The 20,899-nt window shown below is 44.7% G+C and overlaps 1 protein-coding gene across 3 annotated transcripts in view; it reads right to left on the bottom strand.

Moving 5' to 3' along the window:
* TGM5 (transglutaminase 5) overlaps positions 1-20,899 on the bottom strand; it is a 35,009-nt gene that overhangs the window by 2,203 nt on the left and 11,907 nt on the right. For 2 of the 3 annotated variants that reach the window (XM_006072766.4, XM_044933181.2), the window contains 5 exons: positions 7,180-7,318; positions 6,483-6,586; positions 6,137-6,376; positions 4,323-4,682; positions 3,394-3,554 (listed from right to left, as the gene is read on the bottom strand). In XM_006072766.4, the coding sequence (XP_006072828.3) occupies positions 3,394-3,554; positions 4,323-4,682; positions 6,137-6,376; positions 6,483-6,586; positions 7,180-7,318 (1,004 nt within the window). The remainder of the gene's footprint in view (positions 1-3,393; positions 3,555-4,322; positions 4,683-6,136; positions 6,377-6,482; positions 6,587-7,179; positions 7,319-20,899) is intronic. The other variant, XM_025270908.3, reaches the window with a different exon arrangement.

Raw genomic sequence — 20,899 nt, 5'->3', positions numbered from 1 at the left:
ACCTAACTTTACACCTAAAGCAACTAAAAAAAGAAGAACAGAAGAACCCCAAAGTTAGTAAAAGGAAAGAAATAAAAATCAGAACAGAAATAAATTAAAAAGAAACAAAGGAGATTATAACAAAATCAACAAAACTAAAAGCTGGTTCTTTGAGATGATAAATGAAATAGACAGACTGTTAGCCAGACTCATCAAGTAAAAAAGGGAGAAGAATCAAATCAATAAAATTAGAAATGAAACTGGAGAAATCACAACAAACAACACAGAAATACAAAAGATCATAAGAGACTACTATGAGCAGTTATATGCCAATAAAATGGGCAACTTGGAAGAAATGGACAAATTCTTATAAAAGTATAACCTTCAAAAACTGAACCAGGAAGAAACAGACAATCTTAACAGACCCATCAGAAGCACGGAAATCGACACTGTAATAACAACTATGCCAACAAACAAAAGCCCAGGACCAGACGGCTTCACAGCTGAATTCTACCAAAAATTTAGAGAAGAGCTAACACCTATCCTACTCAACCTCTTCCAGAAAATAGAAGAGGAAGGCAAACTCCCAAACTCATTCTAAGAGGCCGACATCTCCCTAATATCAAAACCAGACAAAGATGCCACCAAAAAAGAAAACTATAGGCCAATATCACTGACAAACATAGATGCAAAAATCCTCAACAAAATTCTAGCAAACAGAATCCAACAACATATTAAAAAGATCATACATCATGACCAAGTGGGCTTTATCCCAGAGATGCAAGGATTCTTCAATATATGCAAATCAATGTGATACACCATATTAACAAATTGAAAGATAAAAACCATATGATTATCTCAATAGGTGCAGAGAAAGCCTTTGACAAAATTCAACACCCATTTATGATAAAAACCCTCCAGAAAGCAGGCGTAGAAGGAACATACCGCAACATAATAAAAGCCATATACGACAAACCCACAGCAAACATTTTCCTCAATGGCAAAACATTGAAAGCATTTCCTCTAAAATCAGGAACAAGACAAGGGTGCCCACTCTCACCACTACTATTCAACATAGTTTTGGAAGTCCTAGCCACAGCAATTGGAGAAGAAAAACAAATAAAAGGAATCCAGATTGGAAAAGAAGAAGTGAAACTCTCACTGTTTGCAGATGACATGATCCTCTACATAGAAAACCCTAAAGATACCACCAGAAAATTGCTGGAGCTAATCAATGAATATAGTAAAGTTGTAGGATATAAAATTAATACACAGAAATCCCTTGCATTCCTATACACTAACAATGAAAAAACAGAAAGAAATTAAGGAAACAATCCCATTCACCATTGCAACAAAAAGAATGAAATACTTAGGAATAAATTTACCTAAAGAAACAAAAGACCTATATACAGAAAACTATAAAACACTTATGAAAGAAATCAAAGATGACACAAATAAATGGAGAAATATATCATGTTCATTGATTGGAAGAATCAATATAATGAAAATGAGTATACTACCCAAAGCAATCTATAGATTCAAAGCAATCCCTATTAAGCTACCAGTGGTATTTTTCACAGCACTAGGACAAATAATTTCACCATTTGTATGGAAACACAAAAAACCTTGAATAGCCAGAAAGAAGAATGGAACTGGAGGAATCAACTTTCCTGACTTCAGACTATATTGCAAAGCTACAGTCATCAATACAGTATGGTACTGGCACAAAGACAGAAATAAAAATCAATGGAACAAAATAGCCCAGAGATAAATCCATGCAACTATGGACACTTTATCTTTGGCAAAGAGGGCAAAAATATACAATGGAGAAAAGATAATCTCTTTTACCAGTGGTGCTGGGAAAACTGGTCAACCACCTGTAAAAAAATGAAACTAGAACACTTTTTAACACCATACACAAAGATAAACTCAAAATGAATTAAAGATCTAAATGTAAGACCAGAAACTATACTCTTAGAGGGAAACATAGGCAGAACACTCTGACATAAATCACAGCAAGATCTTCAATGACCCACATCCCAGCAATTCTAATGAGGTGGATGTAAAGAACAGACTTTTGGACTATGTGGGAGAGGGTGAGGGTGGGATAATTTGGGAGAATACCATTGAAACATGTATATTAGCATATGTAAACTAGAAGACCAGTGCAAGTTCGATGCATGAAGCAGGGCACTCAAAGCCGGTGCTCTGGGACAACCCAGAGGGATAGTATGGGGAGGGAGGTAGGAGGGGGGTTCAGGATGGGGGGCATTTTTGCACGTGTGGCTGATTCATGGTGATGTATGGCAAAAACCACCACAATATTGTAAAATAATTAGCCTCCAATTAAAATAATTAAATTAATTTTTTTAATGAAATAGAATAGCATATCAGTGTTTATCACGCAAGATATTGTTATGTGAAACTTTTACTTCACTTACACATGTATGGACATTTGTGTAAAATATTTCTACTCAACCCATCGTATGGAAAGGTCTGATGACTTGGGAGTCTTCAGTAATATTTCCTCTGCTGCAAGGATTTCATTGAAATGTGAAATAAACAAGAGCTCCAAAGGAATCCCAGGAATAATTTGAGTGGGTAGGATCATTTGGGGACAGTTTTTGTTTTTTCTTTTCACGGTCTAACTCCATCCCTTCTCACCCTTTTATCTTCGTTGGCTCAGTTTCTTTTCACACCAGTGTGAGTCAAGGCCAGTGGATCATTCAGGGCTTAGAGAGAAGGAAGTAGCCTAGGGAAACTTGGAGGCACCTTTGGAAACCCTCCCTAAAATAGACTCCAGTGGCTGGGCTTGCCAGACGCACCCCACCAGGGGGCACCCCAGGCTCACTTGGCAGGATCTAGGGGGCTGCTTGGCCATGGGGAAACAGCACTGGCAGGAAGAGCCCTGTGAAGTCTCCCCACCAGAATGTCAGAGAAAGAGGAGTCCTCGGAGGCCATCTAGTCTAAGCCCATCATTGACAGTTCAAGATGCAGAAGCCCAGGGCTTGTCTAAGGATCCACAGCCAGGAAATAGCACATCAAACCTGAGCTGACCTTTGTTCAGGCAGCGCTCTTCCCCAACTCAGGATCCTCCCATTTGAGCCCAAGTTTCCTCATGTTGACCCTGGGGAAGGCCAACAGCAGGAGGAGACACAACAGAGGCGTCTTTCCCCAACCTCCCCATGGCAGTTGCTCAAGATGCACCCATAAGACCTCTCAGGGTACAAAAGGATGGAGACCTCATCCAGTGTTTTCTGATAAACCTGCTCCTGGTGGGGAGGTTCCTGGAGGCACCAGAAGAGGCAGGGGGAAGGAGGGGCTGCTCTCCTGAGCAAGCTCTCAGTGGTCTCTATCCCCCACCCTCAGTCAGTCCCAAGGAGCCCCCAGACCACATGCAGGGCTCTTGCCTACATTAATCACGATGCTGGGATAGGCTAAGGTGATGATCTTCTTCACCAGGATCTTTTCAGGACTGTTCTTCTCTTCACCCAGGGCACTGATGCGGATCAGCTTGTCTGTGGACAGGTACTGGCTGTACTGGGAATAGGTGATTTTGCAGGGATAGGTCTTTGCTAGGGAGAGAACACAGAATGAGGTGAGACTCGCTAGAGAAATCAGCTGGGCCTGGGTGGATCTGGGACCCTACTATGCAGAGGAGAGGCTGACCTTACTGAGCCCCCAATGAAGCAGGTACTCAGTTTTCTGTTGGAGGGGCTGAGAGGTGAAATGGCTTACCCAGGGTTATTCTACTAGTATGTGGGTGCACTGAGGCTCTAACCAAGGTCTGCTGCTGCTAAGTCACTTCAGTCGTGTCTGACTCTGTGCGACCCCATAGACGGCAGCCTACCAGGCTCCCCCATCCCTGGGATTCTCCAGGCAAGAACACTGAAGTGGGTTGCCATTTCCTTCTCCAATGCATGAAAGTGAAAAGTGAAAGTGAAATCGCTCAGTCGTGTCCGACTCTTCGCGATGCCATGGACTACAGCCTACCAGGCTCCTCTGTCCATGGGATTTTTTGCAGGCAAGAGTACTGGAGTGGGGTGCCATTGCCTCCTCAGAGGTCTGGAGGACTTCAAATCTCAGGCTTTCCTCACTAACCCAGCCCATATTCCTTGAGGTAATAAAGGAAGGATTGAGGAAAAGGAAGAGGTTAAAGGAAAGAAACGAGTAGAGGAGAGGGAGGAAGAGGGAAGGAAGGAAGGAGGAGGACTATGTGCTGGAGGAGACACTAGAAAGACAATTCTCACAGGGATCTGCCCTCAAACCCTTGGCTGGCTTGACCCCCCTTATGGCATTTCCATAAGCTACTCTGTGTTCATGCCCATACCCAGAGCCCATACCTTCTTCAGGACAGAGTGTGATGTAGGCTGTGTCCTGCCAGAATGGGAGCAGGGGGCTGCCGTCATGCAGCAGAGACTGGGCACTCAGGTTCACTCTGAGGTCCTTGAACTGGGGCGACATGTTGAGGGCCAGCAGGACAAACCTTATGTCCTGGCCCATGTCAGGCGAGTCAAGCAGCTGGAATTTCAGGGAGACCTGGACAACATCACTGGGCTGGAGAGAAGGAGTAGCCAGGCTCCGTGGACTGTCACTCAGTGGCACGGACCTAGGTTGCGATTCTGCTCGGAGGGAGCCTGGGGACCTTCCAGCCTTCAGCTTCTGAAGAGCCTTCAGAAACACCTGCCTCTCCTGGAGAGAACCTGGGAGGGCAGAGCACAGCACCAGTGCCCTCATTTCAAATTCCACCACCTGAGACTCTCCGTCTGAGGCTTTCTCTGCCACCAGAGCTGACTCACCTCATGCATGGAGCAGACTGAAAGCGCTAGGAAATTTACCCCCCCAAGAGCAGCCCTCAACCCCTGACCAAAAAGAGTTGGTGGATAAATAGCCTAGGCCCCTTGCCTCCTGGGTGGGATAAATCTGCAGTATTGTTCTACACTTTATACTAAATCTCTGATAGGATTGCCAAATTTAGCAAATAAAAATACAGGGCAGTTTAATTTGAATTTCAGATTAACAACAAATGATTTGGCCACAGTGAGACCACAGCATTCTTCATCCTACATTTTCTCAGCCACCTCACTGACAGGGACCCCAGTAGACTGAGCCCCAGCCACCCACCCACAGTGCTAACAGGCCTGACAAGGCTCCCAGTATTGGCTTGCTCCCCTTCCTCATCTCACTTGCTCATTCTCCTTCCCTCCTGTAGCTTTTAAATCTCCTCACTGATAAACCACTTGTCCTTGAAGTGATCCCCAGTGAAGATAGCCGCAGAGAGAATTGAGGTGGAGGGATGGATTGCCATTACCCTGGATGTGTTCAATGCTGTCTCTTAGGCTTGGACTCTGGGCCTTCTCTGTGTTGGCCCTAAAGGCCCACATAGACAAACACAAACACGCACTTAATGGCACTTCCAGGAATCTCAGGTGCTCCCGCCACCAGCCCACACAGTCCTGATTTGCTCCTGCTCAGATCCTGCCCCTCTCCCTGCTTCTTGCCCTCTTAGATTGCATATTTTTGCTTGGCTCCCTAGTAGTTGAAACTGGTGGTTGGTCTCAGTTTCCAGGAATCAGTCCACAGCTGACTGACATAGATGCCCCTTGCCCCACTGGCTTGGGTCAGAAGACCCTGCCAGGGATCCCATTTCTCAGAACCATCCTCCGCACGGTGTGGGTGTGGGAGTGAACATTTGGCCTTAGATCAGCTGCGGTGCTAGCTGTGGTCTGACCTGTCCTCCAAACACCCAATAAAACACGAATCAAACAATAAGTTATATGAAATTAATAAAATTAATTAGTAGGAAAGAGTTTACTCAATCTCCTGCCCTCTTCAGTTTGATTTTTCAGGAAAGCATGGGCAAGGAGGTCATATACTATTGCTATATGATGGCTGTCGATGGCCCTGCAATCCACGTGAATATCTTGCAGAGGGTGCTCACTGCCTGTGGGGAGTGGGGTGGGGAGGGACATGAGGAAGCGCAATGAGGCAATGGGGACCCCCAACTAGGCCCTTAAACCTGAAGGGCTGAGGAGACAGTGGGCCTGGGTTCCGGCTCCCCTACTGCAGAGGACTGTCCCAGCTGGCAGAGAGGTTCCCTGGGGTCTTGGGGAAGGTGCCAGGACTTGGATTCTGCAGGGGCCTGGCTTGGTCATACCTTCTGCATACTTGTAGTTTTCCGTGATGTCATCCCGCCCATCACTCTGGATGCTCTTGGTGCTAATAAAATTACCAACAGTACTGGTGTCCTGGTGAAGTTTCTGCTCCTTCCCTCCAAAGACCAGCCAGGCCATACAGTCAGCATTCACCATGGAAAAGGCAAAGGCTGTGTCGTAGTTCAGATCCACCTCTCCTTCTTTGATGGCTCTGACGGAGGCAGGGCCGCAGCAGTAGAGGCCTGACGGGGAACAGAGGGGCCTCGGTGGGCTGTGGCTGCAGGGCTGGGTGGGGGTGGGGGCTGTTTCTGTGGCACTGGGCTCTGCCTGTCCTCCTGAGAGTCTCACCATTGCTTGTCTCCTGAGGTGTAGCGTCCAGCACCTGCCAGCCTCCGAATCCAGGTGGGAGGTCGTTCCGTGCCATCCAGCATTCATTCCAGACGTGGAAATTCCTGAGGCAGAAGCCAGAGGAGTGGGTGTCAGGTGAAGCTGAGGGAGAGTTGGTGGTGCTCGAGTTCTTTCTGGAGTAAGGCAGGGGACGATGAGTGATGGACAGCTAGATAGAAAGTCAGGGTGCTGCAGGCCTGTGCACCTCTGTGGGAGGCAGGTGACCACCCTTCCTCCTGTGAGCCTTAGCTTGCCCAGAAAGGAGCTTTCCTCTCTTTGTAAAGAGTGAAGGTTCCAGAGCCAATGGAAACCCTTCACTCTCCCTCAGAAGACTCTCGTAGCCCTTTCTTGTGTCTGCTGTCCACTCACAGAGGTGGTCACGGGCTCACCTTTGTGTCCAAAGGTGAGACTTCAGGCCATCTGTGATCAGAGCCACAGGTTGAGTATTAAATGAAGGAGGTGAAAAAGAGGAAAACTCCCTCAGGGCAGAGAGCTCCTGTGATGTGATATATTAAACTCAGAAGATGGTTGTATTTGTGTTTAGCTGCTTCTCAGCCTTAGGGTTGGGGATACCAAGCCTCAGGGCTGGTGAAATGGGGGTGGTGCATGGGAGGGTAGCAGGCTCATGTGGTTTGCCCCAGAAAGAGATGTCTCTCACCAGACACTGTCCTTCTTTTTATTCTCCAAAATCCTGCCTGTGTTGTCATAATACTCATCAATGATCAGGTTTCCGTCTGTGTCGTGGCCAGAGTTGAAGTTGGTGATCACTCGGGTGGGGATCCCCAGGCACCTCATCACTGTAGAAAGGGCAGAAATCTCCTGTGGGCCATGGATTCCTAGGCTTAGCGCTCTCGACTCAGGGAAATCATACACTTGGCAGGCAGGAGCTGTCTGGGACACCAGGTTGGCGACCCGTCCGACCTTCCTCCCCACCTTCCTGAGCTCCTCTCCCTAAGGCTTCGCACAAAGGTGAGAGCTTGTCTGCTTTCTCAGACAAGCTCTCCTAGGGCCAACAGAGGGTCTTGCAGGTTTTGGGTTTCCCTGCCCTAGCCAGCAAGGTGGCAGAGGCAGGTCCCTTGGCAAAACTCAGTAGCCTGACTTGTCTCACTTCCCTCCTGGCCATAAATCTCTATCTTCAAACCAAATAGCTGAAATTTTTTCCCTCCTGTGGTAAAGATTAAGACCATCAGATTCTTAGGCAAAGGGCTCTGCTGCTTGGATTTCCCCTTCTGTGTGGTTGTACTGTCTTGGAAGCTCATTAAGGAAAGTATTTATAGATACAGCTAGGAAGTCAAGGAGGCTGTAACAAAGGCTAGAAAAGTGAGAATCTATGCCTAATGGAGAAATTCTTAAAAGAAGGTAGAATGCTGTCTTTATGATTTTTCTTGTCATTAAATAACTAGCATGAAATATATTGCTCCCTAAAAATCTTTCACCAAGTAATTTTAGCATTCCTGATCATCTTTGCCTGAATTAATGCTATGCTCAACCTTGATTGTGTGTCCAACACACAATCAGTTGTGTCCAACTCTTTGCGACCCCATGGACTGTAGCCCACCAGGCTCCTCTGTCCATGGTATTCTCCAGGCAAGAATACTGGAGTGGGTAGCCATTCTCTTCTCCATGGTGGTACCAAAATGGTTATATTCTAACAGTATCATTTTTTCCATATGTATTAGCTGGCATTCTTCTATAAAGAAAAGCATTTAAATCTCCCTCTCCCATTTTTTTGGTATTGTTATGAAGTGAAGTGAGTCACTCAGTCATGTCTGACTCTTTGAGACCTCATGAACTGTGGCCTGCCAGGCTCCTCTGTCCATGGAATTCTACAGGCAAGAATACTGGAGTGGGTTGCCATTCCCTTCTCCAGATCTTCCCAACCCAGCGATCGAACCCAGGTCTCCCGTGGCTCCTGCATTGCAGGCAAATTCTTTACCATCTGAGCCACCAGGGAAGACTGGTATTGCTATACCTCTTAGAATCTGTCTCAAGGTGGGAAAACAGAAATTGATCTACAGAGATGTCCATCACAGCATTAAAGTTAAAAAAATATATGAACCCACTGTATTGTTATTGGTTCATATACTTTTTTAAACTTCAGCAGAGGTTATTTTCAGACATTTGCTTGGTTTCTAATTTTTTCCCCTATTGTAATTAATGCTGTGATGGACATCTCTGTAGATCAATTTCTGTTTTTCCCCCTTGAGACAGATTCCAAGAGGTAAAATGACTGAGTCAAAAAATAGAGATATTTCTAATAGTTCTTCAAAAATACCACTTTCATTTTAAAATGTTTAGAATTTTTAGTTTAGATACTTATTTATAATAAGCGTTTAATTGCTTATAGATTTTAGTTTAGGGTCCTTCTTTGGCACAAAGCCTTTCCAGGCTTGGGGGGGATACATCCCTGGATGCAGCCCAGGAAGGGGAGGAGAGAAGCCCAAAGGAGAGCCATGCACTTCCCTGGAGTGGCAGGTCTGCACAGGACAAGGAACAAGGGTGGGGAGTGAGCACAGCTGACAGTGAATTGTAGGTGGAGGTGACACAGGACCACCCCAGAGAGTAGGCTGAAGGTGGGAAAAGCTGCCACTGAAGGAACATGAGACAGCAGTGAGGCAAGAGCATATGAGGCAAGAGCGTGACTCAAGAGCATTACCGTGGGCACATTAATGCTAAGATTACAGGAGGGTGGATAACACTTAATGGTATTAAGAGCACTTGCCAAAGAGGGGTGGTCAGAGAGAGCAGGGAGCAAGCCTCCGTTCCTCACCCTGATTGCTAAATTCATGACGTGTCAGCGGTGGTGTCAGCTGCTGCTGGACGTGGCCAGACAGGCGCTTTCCTACCCAAGCACGGGTCAGTGGTCTCATGGCACTCTGAGTTCTCTACTACACATGGAATATGGCATTTAACGATTTGTTTATGAGTCTCTCCTCCTGAGGGCAGGGATTGTGTGATAGTCATCTTTATCATTATATAACCATTAACAATACAAGGCAGGCCTGTTCTGCAGAAACGTGGGTGCATCTTTGCTGGAAGAGTGAATGAATGTCTCGACTCTTCTGTCCATTTTGACAATTTCCAACTGAAGGCTGTGTGCTGTGCTGTGGATACCAAGCTTGGCTTTCCACAGAGCATAAGCTTTGAGCAGTAATGGGTCTGCACTAATCCATTCTCACCATTTCCTCATCATGCGTCATGAGAGGACTGGGATAGGGGACAATAGCTGTCATAGTGAGGCAACAGAGGGACAAGAATGGCTCTCTACTCTGGGAGGAGGCCAAGACTTCAGCTTCAGTGTCATGCAAAGGAAGCAGTGTTCAGACCTGCACAGTCATGCACGTACATGTTTCACAGGGTTTTCCCTCTCTGTCCTGCTTTCTCTGTCCCCCAGCAAAGGGCTTCTGTTGTGGCTTCATCTCTCACTCTGTGCCAATGACTCCTAAATTTGAAACTTGAGCCTACATGGAGACCTTGCTGTCACTAAGCACATCCCCAAGTGAGCTTGTCTTCCATTCTTGGCTAGCTTCCTTGCCAGTTGATGACATCATCATCCTTTTAGGTGCCAGGAATGATGCCAAGCACTGCCCAGGCATAATCTCACTTAATCCCCTCCACAACCTTGTGATTATTCCACCTTTGAAGAGGAAAAACCTGAAGTTTAGAGTGGTTGAGATCACATGGCAGCAAGAGAAAAGCCATGGCAAGATTTAAACCCCCGTATCTCTAATCTCAGAGCCTCCCAGTGTTAACCACAAGCCTTCCTTACAACTTCACTAACCATTGCAACTTCACTACACATCCCAGCAACGTGTTGTTCTCAATGTGTTTTCCTTTGTGAAGTCTTCACCGATTACTCCATGCCCACTCATCCTCCTTCCTGTGCTTTCACTTAATTCCAGCCACCAATGCCACACATCTGATCACTGCATGAAGCTCTCTGTGATCTCATATACTTGTCCTATCTTGTCAGCTAGATTACAAATTGCCCTAGAGTAGGGCTCAGATCAAATACTTTTCTTGCATTTCTTCATCCCCAGCATAGTGCTGGCCAGAGTAGATGCTCATTAAATTTGTGTTGAAATGAGTTTTCTTTAGCCTCACTTCTGCAGACTGTCAGTCCTGATGACTCACAATTTGATGTGAGTCTCAGGTGACTTTGTATCTGAGATTTTCATTGATAATTTGGGAGCTGAATCCCTCATAAAAGAAAAACCACTGTGGGGTGTGCGTGTGCTTGTGCACGCACCTCCATGCACATTCACACAGCAATGCTTGGACAAAGATGGACAAGATCTCAGAGTCAGGAAAGGTCGATAGAGTTCCTGAGGTATATTACACCACATGACACTCTTGGTATTAATTACTATGTCTCTTCACTTAGCCATTTGGCGCTCATTCAGTGACAAATGTAAAGCCCCTGTGGTAAACCAGGCAGTGGTTCTGATGCTTACACAAAGACATAAGACCATCCTGCCTTCGAGGAGCACAGCTTCACTTCTGACCAGCTGGGGACCCTGTCCTGATGGTGTGGTTAAAACATGGACTCTGTTTCAGGACTGGCCATGAAGGCTTCCCACCAGTTCTTCTCTCCTCTGCACCGCCATGTGGAAATGTGGCTCCAATTTTATAAGAGAAATCAGTGCAGAGTTTAAGCTCAATTTATCAAAATTCATTTGGTCCGCCTTGCTGCCACACTTCCATGGCATATACTGATGAATACAGTCAGAGCCCCAAGTAATAGAATTAATTGCATTTAAGTGTGATGACTTTTAGCATATTTTTGTTTCACCCTGGATTCATTAAGCTTCCACATGGTAAAAACATCATTTCCTGTTCCTCCTCCCATGCCTTTAACTGTCCCTTATAACCGAGATGGTAATATTGCTTGGTTTTTCAGATATGCCATCACAAAATCAAACAATTCTCTCTTGTCTCCAATGACAATGAAACCTAAAACTTCTCTTAAAAATAGTGTATTTTTTTTTAATGTAAAAAAGCAAGAAGGTATGACTCAAAATGAGAAAAAGTGCCTATCGAACTAGATCCACAAAGGACAGATATAAGGGAATTAGCTGACAAGGACCTTAAAGCATCTATTTTAAATACTATCAGTAAGTCTAGAAAAATGGTATAGATGACCTTACTTGAAAGCAGAAATAGAGACACAGGCATAGAGAGCAAATATATGGATACCAAGGGGAAAGGAAGGGTAGGATGAGTTGGGAGATTGGAATTGACATATATACACTACTATGTATAAAATAGATAACTATTGAGAACCTACTGTATAGCACAGGGAATTCTGCTCTGTGCTCTGAGGTGACCTAAATGGGAAAGAAATTTTTTTAAAAGGTGGGGGACATGGGCTTCCCTGGTGGCTCAGATGGTAAAGAATCTGCCTGCAATGTGGGAAACCTGGGTTGGTCCCTGGGTGGAAAAGAACCCCAAGAGAAAGGAATGGCTGCCTACTCCAGTATTCTTGCCTGGAGAATTCCATGGACAGAGGCTACAGTTCATGGGGTCGCAAAGAGTCAGACACGACTGAGAGACTAACACTTTCACTTTTCACTCATGTGTATACATATGGCTGATTCATTTTGATGTACAGCAGAAACTGACACAACAGTGTAAAGCTACTGTACTCCAATTTAAAAATATCAGTATGCTCAGTAGGAGGTAAAGGAAAACAAGGACATAAAAGAGAAATAGAAGACAGAAAAAGACCCAGTGGAACTTCTAAAGATGAAAAAATATATAATACAAAAAATGTACTGGAAAAATATCGCACAAAGATAAAAATATATTTTTTGTAAGAATACATTCAAATACCATACTACATATCAAACACATCAAAACTGTTTCCCTATTGTAGAAGGAGGTGAATAAGAATGGGTTATGAGATAAAAGGGGGAAATCAATTAGTAAATAATTTTTTTAAAGAGGGATTTGAAGCAGACCTATTATGATAAATGCCATGAAATGAAGAATATGATTAATTGAAACCTAAATACTCCAAGGGAAAAAGGAGGGAAGTAAAATAAAATAGTGGTGAAGAGGGAGCTTCCCTGGTGGCTCAGTGCTAAAGAATCCGCCTGCTAATGCAGGAGACACGGGTTCGATTCCTGGTCTGGGGAGATCCCATGCCACGGAGCAACTAAGCCCGTGCATCACAACTTCTGCGGCCATGAGCCACAACTACTGAAGCCCACATGCCCTACAGCCTGTGCTCTGCGACAAGAGAAGCCACCACAATGAAAAGCCCGCACGTCACATCCAGAGAAAAGCCTACTCAGCAACAAAGACCCAGCACAGCCAAAGGAGAACTAAAGTCAGCTGGATGGCTAGAAACAACTTTTGAACAAGACCCAGCTTGACCTATGGAGCCTAAGAGCTAGGGATTAAAACAGTATCAGGCCAGTGATCATAGCAGCACTATTGACAATAGCCAAGACAGGAAGCAACTTTAATGTCCATTGACAGATGACCAGAAAAAGAAGATGTGTTGACATAAGACTTCTAAGCTGTACCCAGATTCCTGAACCACAAAAACTGTGAGATAGTAAAAATTGTTTTCAACTTAAAAAAAAAGAAAAAAGATGGGACTTCCCTGGTCCAGGGGCTAAGACTCCCCACTTCCAATGCAGGGTTCTGTCCCTGATCAGGGAATTAAAATCTCATATGCCACAACTAAAGATCCTGCATGCTGCAACAAAGATAGAAGATCCTATGGGCTGCAGCCAAGACCCAGTCCAGCCAAATAAGTAAATAAATATATATTTTTTAAAGATGCGGTGTGTGTATATAATGGAATATCACTCAGCCATACAAAGAAATGAAAAATGCCATTTGCAGCAACATGGATGGACCTAGAGATTATCATACTAAGTGAAATAAGTCAGAAAGACAGGGACATTAACTAAGGTTAATGTCTAAATTGTAGTTGCTCAGTCGTGTCTGACTCTTTGCAACCCCATGACTGCAGCCCGCCAGGCTCCTCTGTCCATGGAATTCTCCAGGCAAGAATACTGGAGTGGGTTGCCATCCTCTTCTCCAGGGGATCTTCCAGACCCAGGGATTGAACCCAGGTCTCCCACATAGCATCAGATTCTTTACTGTCTGAGCCACCAGAAGCCTCACCTCTTTGAGAGGTGTGCTTAGTTGCTAAGTCGTGTCCAACTCTTGCAACCCCATAGACTGTAGCCTGCCAGGCTCCTCTGTCCATGGGATTCTCCAGGCACGAATACTGGAGTGGGTGGCCACTTCCTTCTTGAGAGGTAAGGGCTCAGTAAAAACAATGAGATTAGAGTTACTATATTGAAATGGAGATAGTGAGGCATGTTATAGAGGCCACTATATAAGCGAGTGAGAAGAAATCTTAGATGACTTCTAACCCAGGGATGTTTCTGTTTTCAGCAGAGGACTCCACATGAGAACCAGATCATAAGTGGGGATCCAACATATAAAAGATGGACACATGGGGTAGTTTGGGGTGATGAGAGGAGGGCCCATCCCTAAGCTCACAGCCTCCTCATCTCCCAGGCTGTTTCCCACCACCCTCCTCTGTGGCTCCAGGCCCCGGACCCTCCTTTACAGAGGGTCCATAGGTCTGCCCAAGGCTCGCTGCCCCCACCCCATGCCCTGCAGCTGTGGGCAGGAACAGACCAGGCACATCCCCAGGATGCCTGACTTTTCTTTTGTAAACAACTTTGCTGAGATATAATCCACATACCACAAAATTCACCCTTTTAAAGTGTACAATTCAGTGGTGTGTGGTATATCCACAGGTTGTGTAACAATCTCCACATCTAATCCCAGACCATTTCATCACCTCTGAAAGGCCCTCCGTGCCCGCTAGCTGTCACTTCCCATTCTCCCACCCCTCTAGCCCTCGGCAACTGCAAAATGACTCTCTGTCTCTATAAATTTGCCTGTTCTGGGCATTTCACATATTTGGAATCATACAATAGGTGACACCTGGCTTTGGGGAGAATTTTCAGGTCACAGGACATCGCTGTTCTCTCCGTTCCTTTGTTACAGAGCAAGGCATCCAGGCTACTTCACAGACCTCGGGGCTGAGGGGCCTAGCCTTGTCACAGGAGTGGATAGCCAGGACAGGAAATGCCTGATGACTGAGACAGAGAACTGTGGAGCAGCCAGCCCTGAGCACCGGAGGGAGGGAAGGTCAGGGATTTCTCTGAAATTCCCAAAGTAACAGCCAACTAAATTGATGTCAAGGAACCATCTATCCAAAAAATTATAATCATATCTTTGATGCATGCAAAGTCTCTTTTTTTGTGTGATTTTTCTTTAGGAAGTAGAAGTCAGTATGCTGATGTTATTTTTTTAAATACAATATGGGATTTCCTTGGTGGTCCAGCAGTTTCCACTGCCAGGAGTGTGGATTTGATCTCTGGTCAGGGAACTAAGATCCCACAAGCTGCGTTTGGCAGCAAATATATATATATAAATACAGAGATGAGAGAAGAGGCCCTTGAACAGATTCCAGTTTCAGAAAAAAAAGGAAACACAGGGAGGTAGAGCTGCAGAGGGGAGTATGCACATCTAATTAGATGAGTTCCATGGTCACCTTAAGCCTCAGTTTTCTCATCTGCAAAATGACAGTAATATCCACCTGAGGTGTCTGTGAGCATCAGGAAGTGCCCAGCATGTGCCTTCAGCACAGGGGATGCTGATTAAATGGCAGCTGCTGACATGATTCATGCAGCAGTATAGTCTAGTGGTTAAAGCCACCATACCTGGATGTGGGACTAGCTTTGCCACTCAATTTCCTCATCAGTAAAATGGAGATAATGATAGAACCTATCTCTGAAGGTCATTTGGGGAATCAAATTAGGTGATCCTAGTTAGAACTTACTGCCATCATGATAAATTAGTTTTAGGACATTTTCATCTCTGCAATAAGACCCCTGTGATGCCCATTTATCGTTAATCCCCACTTCCATTCCCCACCCCAGGCAACCACTAATCTGCTGTCTGTCTCTATAAATGTGCCTTTTTTGGACATTTTATATAAATGAAATCATTCAATAAGAAAAAAAAAAGAACTTATTGATTGTTCACTGTAGCCTGGCATTTTTCTAAGCACCCTCCATGTATGAACTCAGTCATTCCTTCCAATAACCTTATGAGGTAGGTACTATTAATTTCCCCATCATATGCCTGAGGAAACTGAGGCACAAGTTAAACGACTTGTCCAAGATCACTCAGTCACTTAATGGTAGTACTAGTATTTGAACTCAAGTGTCACCATTATTCTAGGCTGTCAAGGTTTTAGCACAATGCCTGGCACCAATAAAGTCTCTAATAAATGTCAGCTATTGTGACTGTTAAAGAATAACAATAATAATTTTTAACAACATGTTTTGGCAACTGTATTGTGCTGGGAGCCGGCGAGAGACATTCCACTCGTGACAAAGGTCATGAGGAAGGGGGCTCGGCATACGCAAAGGCGGGATCGAGCCTCGGGAGTGCCCCCGGATATTCTCGAGCATCTACCCCCCAAAAAACCAGAGTCTGCCTACTTTATTGCTTTGTGCTTTCACCTCTGACTTTACTGGGGGCTGTCCCCCACCACCATCTCGCTCTCTCTGTCAAAGAGTTAACTTACAGCTCCAATTAATAAAGTTCCTGGGCAATTAGGAGTGTTTAAATCCAAACCCCTCAGATGGCTCTCTAACTCGCCTGACAAGTTTACCCGGACACCTACAGCTATGCATACGATTGTTTACAGTCTCCCAGCCTCCAGAGGCACGGGAAGCTTAAGATATTCAAATAGCTTAGAGCCTCTCAGAGAATTAGAAACTGTCAGAATAAAACTAGTAAAAGATTTCATTGATGAGCCAATGTTTGTTGCCAAGTTTTCACATCCCTTGAATTGTATCCTTGAATGTGCATTAATTAATATAGTTGGTATGTAGAAAAAATAAGTAGTGGCCTGGTGTTAGTAACTTTAGACCCTTAAGGTAGTAAATTCTTTCCTTTGTAAACCCATTACACATCCACCCTATAGGAACGTAATCTTATCTTCGGAGGATGGCGCCAAAACTTAGAATAATTACTCTTAGAGAAAATAAGTCTTTGTTGATAAGTCCTTGTCAAGAGTCATAAAATGTTAATAGGCCTCTGGCCAGAAGATGATGTAAATCACCTAAACCATTTGTATACGATAAATCTGCAGGAAAGAAACCCTGGTTTTTGATAAGCATCAAAGACTGCTGATTTTGCATCCCCTATTGTCCTCCATGTGTAACTTAGGGTATAAAAGCCCCTGTTGAAAATAAAGCTATGGGCCTTGCTCACCAACGCTTGGTCTCCCCATGTCATTCTTCCCTTTAACTTCTAGCTGAGTGTCCATCTGGAGCGTGGATGTCCTCTGCGACCATTTATTTGCCTGGGCTTCTAAGACCCACTCGAGAAGGTGTCTAAGGTGGGGCACCTTCCGCTATTCGAGAGGGCGCCTGCGGCCTCCGTGGTCAGAGCTAACCTGGTGTCACGGGTTATATTGATTTTCCGCGTAAACCAAGCCACTCAGCTTCTTTTCTCCACTGAATTTTCCTACTGAGCTATCCTCATTCTATTCCTCTTTATTATATCTAATTAACATTTGAATAGGCCGCCTAGCCGTCTCTCCTTCGAAGACCCTGGATCAGCCGGGGCTGGACCCCGGCAGTATTGGGTTAAAGAGTCTGACTAAATCCTTGACATTTAGTGGAGGATTGAAGCTGGGTGTTACCCATCTTTGTAACCAAGATTGTTAGAAGCACAGTGCCTAACACAGGATAAGGACTCAAGAAGCGTTGCTGGATGAAATGATGAGTGCTCCAAACTGATAGACATATTTATCAATATACAGCATGGTGGCCCTGTCAGGGAGGGCTGGTGTTGTTGAGCTGCAGGTGAGCCAGCCACACTTGACCAACTTGGCCCAACCCTTTGCTTCCAGGGTCACTAAAGGGCCATGATACTCATAAAAATTTTAATTGGTCTGCTCTCATTGCATCATCTCCATTCACTCTCTCACCACCCAGTTCCAGACAACCACACCCAAACACCTCTCCCTCTGTACCTTGCCCATTAGACTCTAGGCTTTTCCAATCCCAGGAAGACTCCCTCTCTGTCATATACAAGATTATTCCATTCTCTGCCTTCAGTCTTGTGCCTGCTCCCTGGATGACTCAGACATCCTAGTTCACCCTGACGTCTGTGACTCTGGGCATCAAAGCTGTCAAATTTCTGGCTTCTAACCCCTAGGCCAGGGGTCGTTGAAGGTCAGGAAGGGCGGCGGTGAGGAGATACCCGTCATCCAAGATAAGGAGCAGTGGCTGCACTTTGCTGGAGCAGCCGTGAAGAGATACCCCACGCCCAAGGTAAGAGAAACCCAAGTAAGATGGTAGGTGTTGCAAGAGGGCATCAGAGGGCAGACACACTGAAACCATACTGACAGAAAACTAGTCAATCTAATCACACTAGGACCACAGCCTTGTCTAACTCAATGAAACTAAGCCATGCCCGTGGGGCAACCCAAGACGGGCGGGTCATGGTGGAGAGATCTGACAGAATGTGGTCCACTGGAGAAGGGAATGGCAAACCACTTCAGTATTCTTGCCTTGAGAACCCCATGAACAGTATGAAAAGGCAAAACGATAGGATACTAAAAGAGGAACTCCCCAGGTCAGTAGGTGCCCAATATGCTACTGGAGATCAGTGGAGAAATAACTCCAGAAAGAATGAAGGGATGGAGCCAAAGCAAAAACAATATCCAGCTGTGGATGTAACTGGTGATAGAAGCAAGGTCCGATGCTGTAAAGAGCAATATTGCATAGGAATCTGGAATGTCAGGTCCATGAATCAAGGCAAATCGGAAGTGGTCAAACAAGAGATGGCAAGAGTGAACGTTGACATTCTAGGAATCAGTGAACTAAAATGGACTGGAATGGGTGAATTTAACTCAGATGACCATCATATCTACTACTGCGGACAGGAATCCCTCAGAAGAAATGGAGTAGCCATCATGGTCAACAAAAGAGTCCGTAATGCAGTACTTGGATGCAATCTCAAAAATGACAGAATGATCTCTGTTCGTTTCCAAGCCAAACCATTCAATATCACAGTAATCCAAGTCTATGCCCCAACCAGTAACGCTGAAGAAGCTGAAGTTGAATGGTTCTATGAAGACCTACAAGACCTTTTAGAACTAACACCCCAAAAAGATGTCCTTTTCATTATAGGGGACTGGAATGCAAAAGTAGGAAGTCAAGAAACACCTGGAGTAACAGGCAAATTTGGCCTTGGAATACCGAATGAAGCAGGGCAAAGGCTAATAGAGTTTTGCCAAGAAAATGCACTGGTCATAGCAAACACCCTCTTCCAACAACACAAGAGAAGACTGTACACATGGACATCACTAGATGGTCAACACCGAAATCAGATTGATTATGTTCTTTGCAGCCAAAGATGGAGAAGCTCTATACAGTCAACAAAAACAAGACTGGGAGCTGACTGTGGCTCAGATCATGAACTCCTTATTACCAAATTCAGACTTAAATTGAAGAAAGTAGGGAAAACCACTAGACCATTCAGGTATGACCTAAATCAAATCCCTTATGATTATACAATGGAAGTGAGAAATAGATTTAAGGGCCTAGATCTGATAGACAGAGTGCCTGATGAACTATGGACGGAGGTTCGTGACATTGTCCAGGAGACAGGAATCAAGACCATCCCCAAGAAAAAGAAATGCAAAAAAGCAAAATGGCTGTCTGGGGAGGCCTTACAAATAGCTGTAAAAAGAAGAGAAGCAAAAAGCAAAGGAGAAAAGGAAAGATATAAGCATCTGAATGCAGAGTTCCAAAGAATAGCAAGGAGAGATAAGAAAGCCTTCCTCAGTGATCAATGCAAAGAAATAGAGGAAAACAACAGAATGGGAAAGACTAGGGATCTCTTCAAGAAAATCAGAGATACCAAAGGAACATTTCATGCAAAGATAGGCTCGATAAAGGACAGAAATGGTATGGACCTAACAGAAGCAGAAGATATTAAGAAGAGATGGCAAGAATACACAGATGAACTGTACAAAAAAGATCTTCACAACCCAGATAATCATGATGATGTGATCAATGACCTAGAGCCAGACATCCTGGAATGTGAAGTCAAGTGGGCCTTAGAAAGCATCACTACAAACAAAGCTAGTGGAGGTGATGGAATTCCAGTTGAGCTATTTCAAATCCTCAAAGATGAGATGATGCTGTGAAAGTGCTGCACTCAATATGCCAGCAAATTTGGAAAACTCAGCAGTGGCCACAGAACTGGAAAAGATCATTTTTCATTCCAATCCCAAAGAAAGGCAATGTCAAAGAATGCTCAAACTACCGCACAATTGCACTCATCTCACACTCTAGTGAAGTAATGCTCAAAATTCTCCAAGCCAGGCTTCAGCAATATGTGAACCGTGAACTTCCAGATGTTCAAGCTGGTTTTAGAAAAGGCAGAGGAACCAGAGATCCAATTGCCAACATCTGCTGGATCATGGAAAAAGCAAGAGAGTTCCAGAAAAACATCTATTTCTGCTTTATTGACTATGACAAAGCCTTTGACTGTGTGGATCACAATAAACTGTGGAAAATTCTGAAAGGGATGGGAATACCATACTACCTGACCTGCCTCTTGAGAAATCTGTATGCAGGTCAGGAAGCAACAGTTAGAACTGGACATGGAACAACAGACTGGTTCCAAATAGGAAAAGGAGTACATGAAGGCTGTATATTGTCACCCTGCTTATTTAACTTCTATGCAGAGTACATCATGAGAAACGCTGGACTGGAAGAAGCAAAAGCTGGAATCAAGATTGCTGGGAGAAATATAAATAACCTCAGATATGCAGATGACACCACCCTTATGGCAGAAAGTGAAGAGGAACTCAAAAGCCTCTTGATGAAAGTGAAAGTGGAGAGTGAAAAAGTTGGCTTAAAGCTCAACATTCAGAAAACGAAGATCATGGCATCTGGTCCCATCACTTCATGGCAAACAGATGGGTAAACAGTGTCAGACTTTATTTTTCTGGGCTCCAAAATCGCTGAAGATGGTGACTGCAGCCATGAAATCAAAAGACGCTTACTCCTTGGAAGGAAAGTTATGACCAATCTAGATAGCATATTCAAAAGCAGAGACTACTTTGCCAACAAAGGTCCGTCTAGTCAAGGCTATGGTTTTTCCTGTGGTCATGTATGGATGTGAGAACTGGACTGTAAAGAAGGCTGAGCACCGAAGAATTGATGCTTTTGAACTGTGGTGTTGGAGAAGACTCTTGAGAGTCCCTTGGACTGCAAGGAGATCCAACCAGTCCATTCTGAAGGAGA

Source organism: Bubalus bubalis, chromosome 20 (genome assembly GCF_019923935.1).
Source record: "Bubalus bubalis isolate 160015118507 breed Murrah chromosome 20, NDDB_SH_1, whole genome shotgun sequence".
In the NCBI taxonomy this organism is placed as follows: Eukaryota; Metazoa; Chordata; class Mammalia; order Artiodactyla; family Bovidae; genus Bubalus; species Bubalus bubalis.
This window is presented reverse-complemented; position numbering and strand designations above follow the sequence as displayed.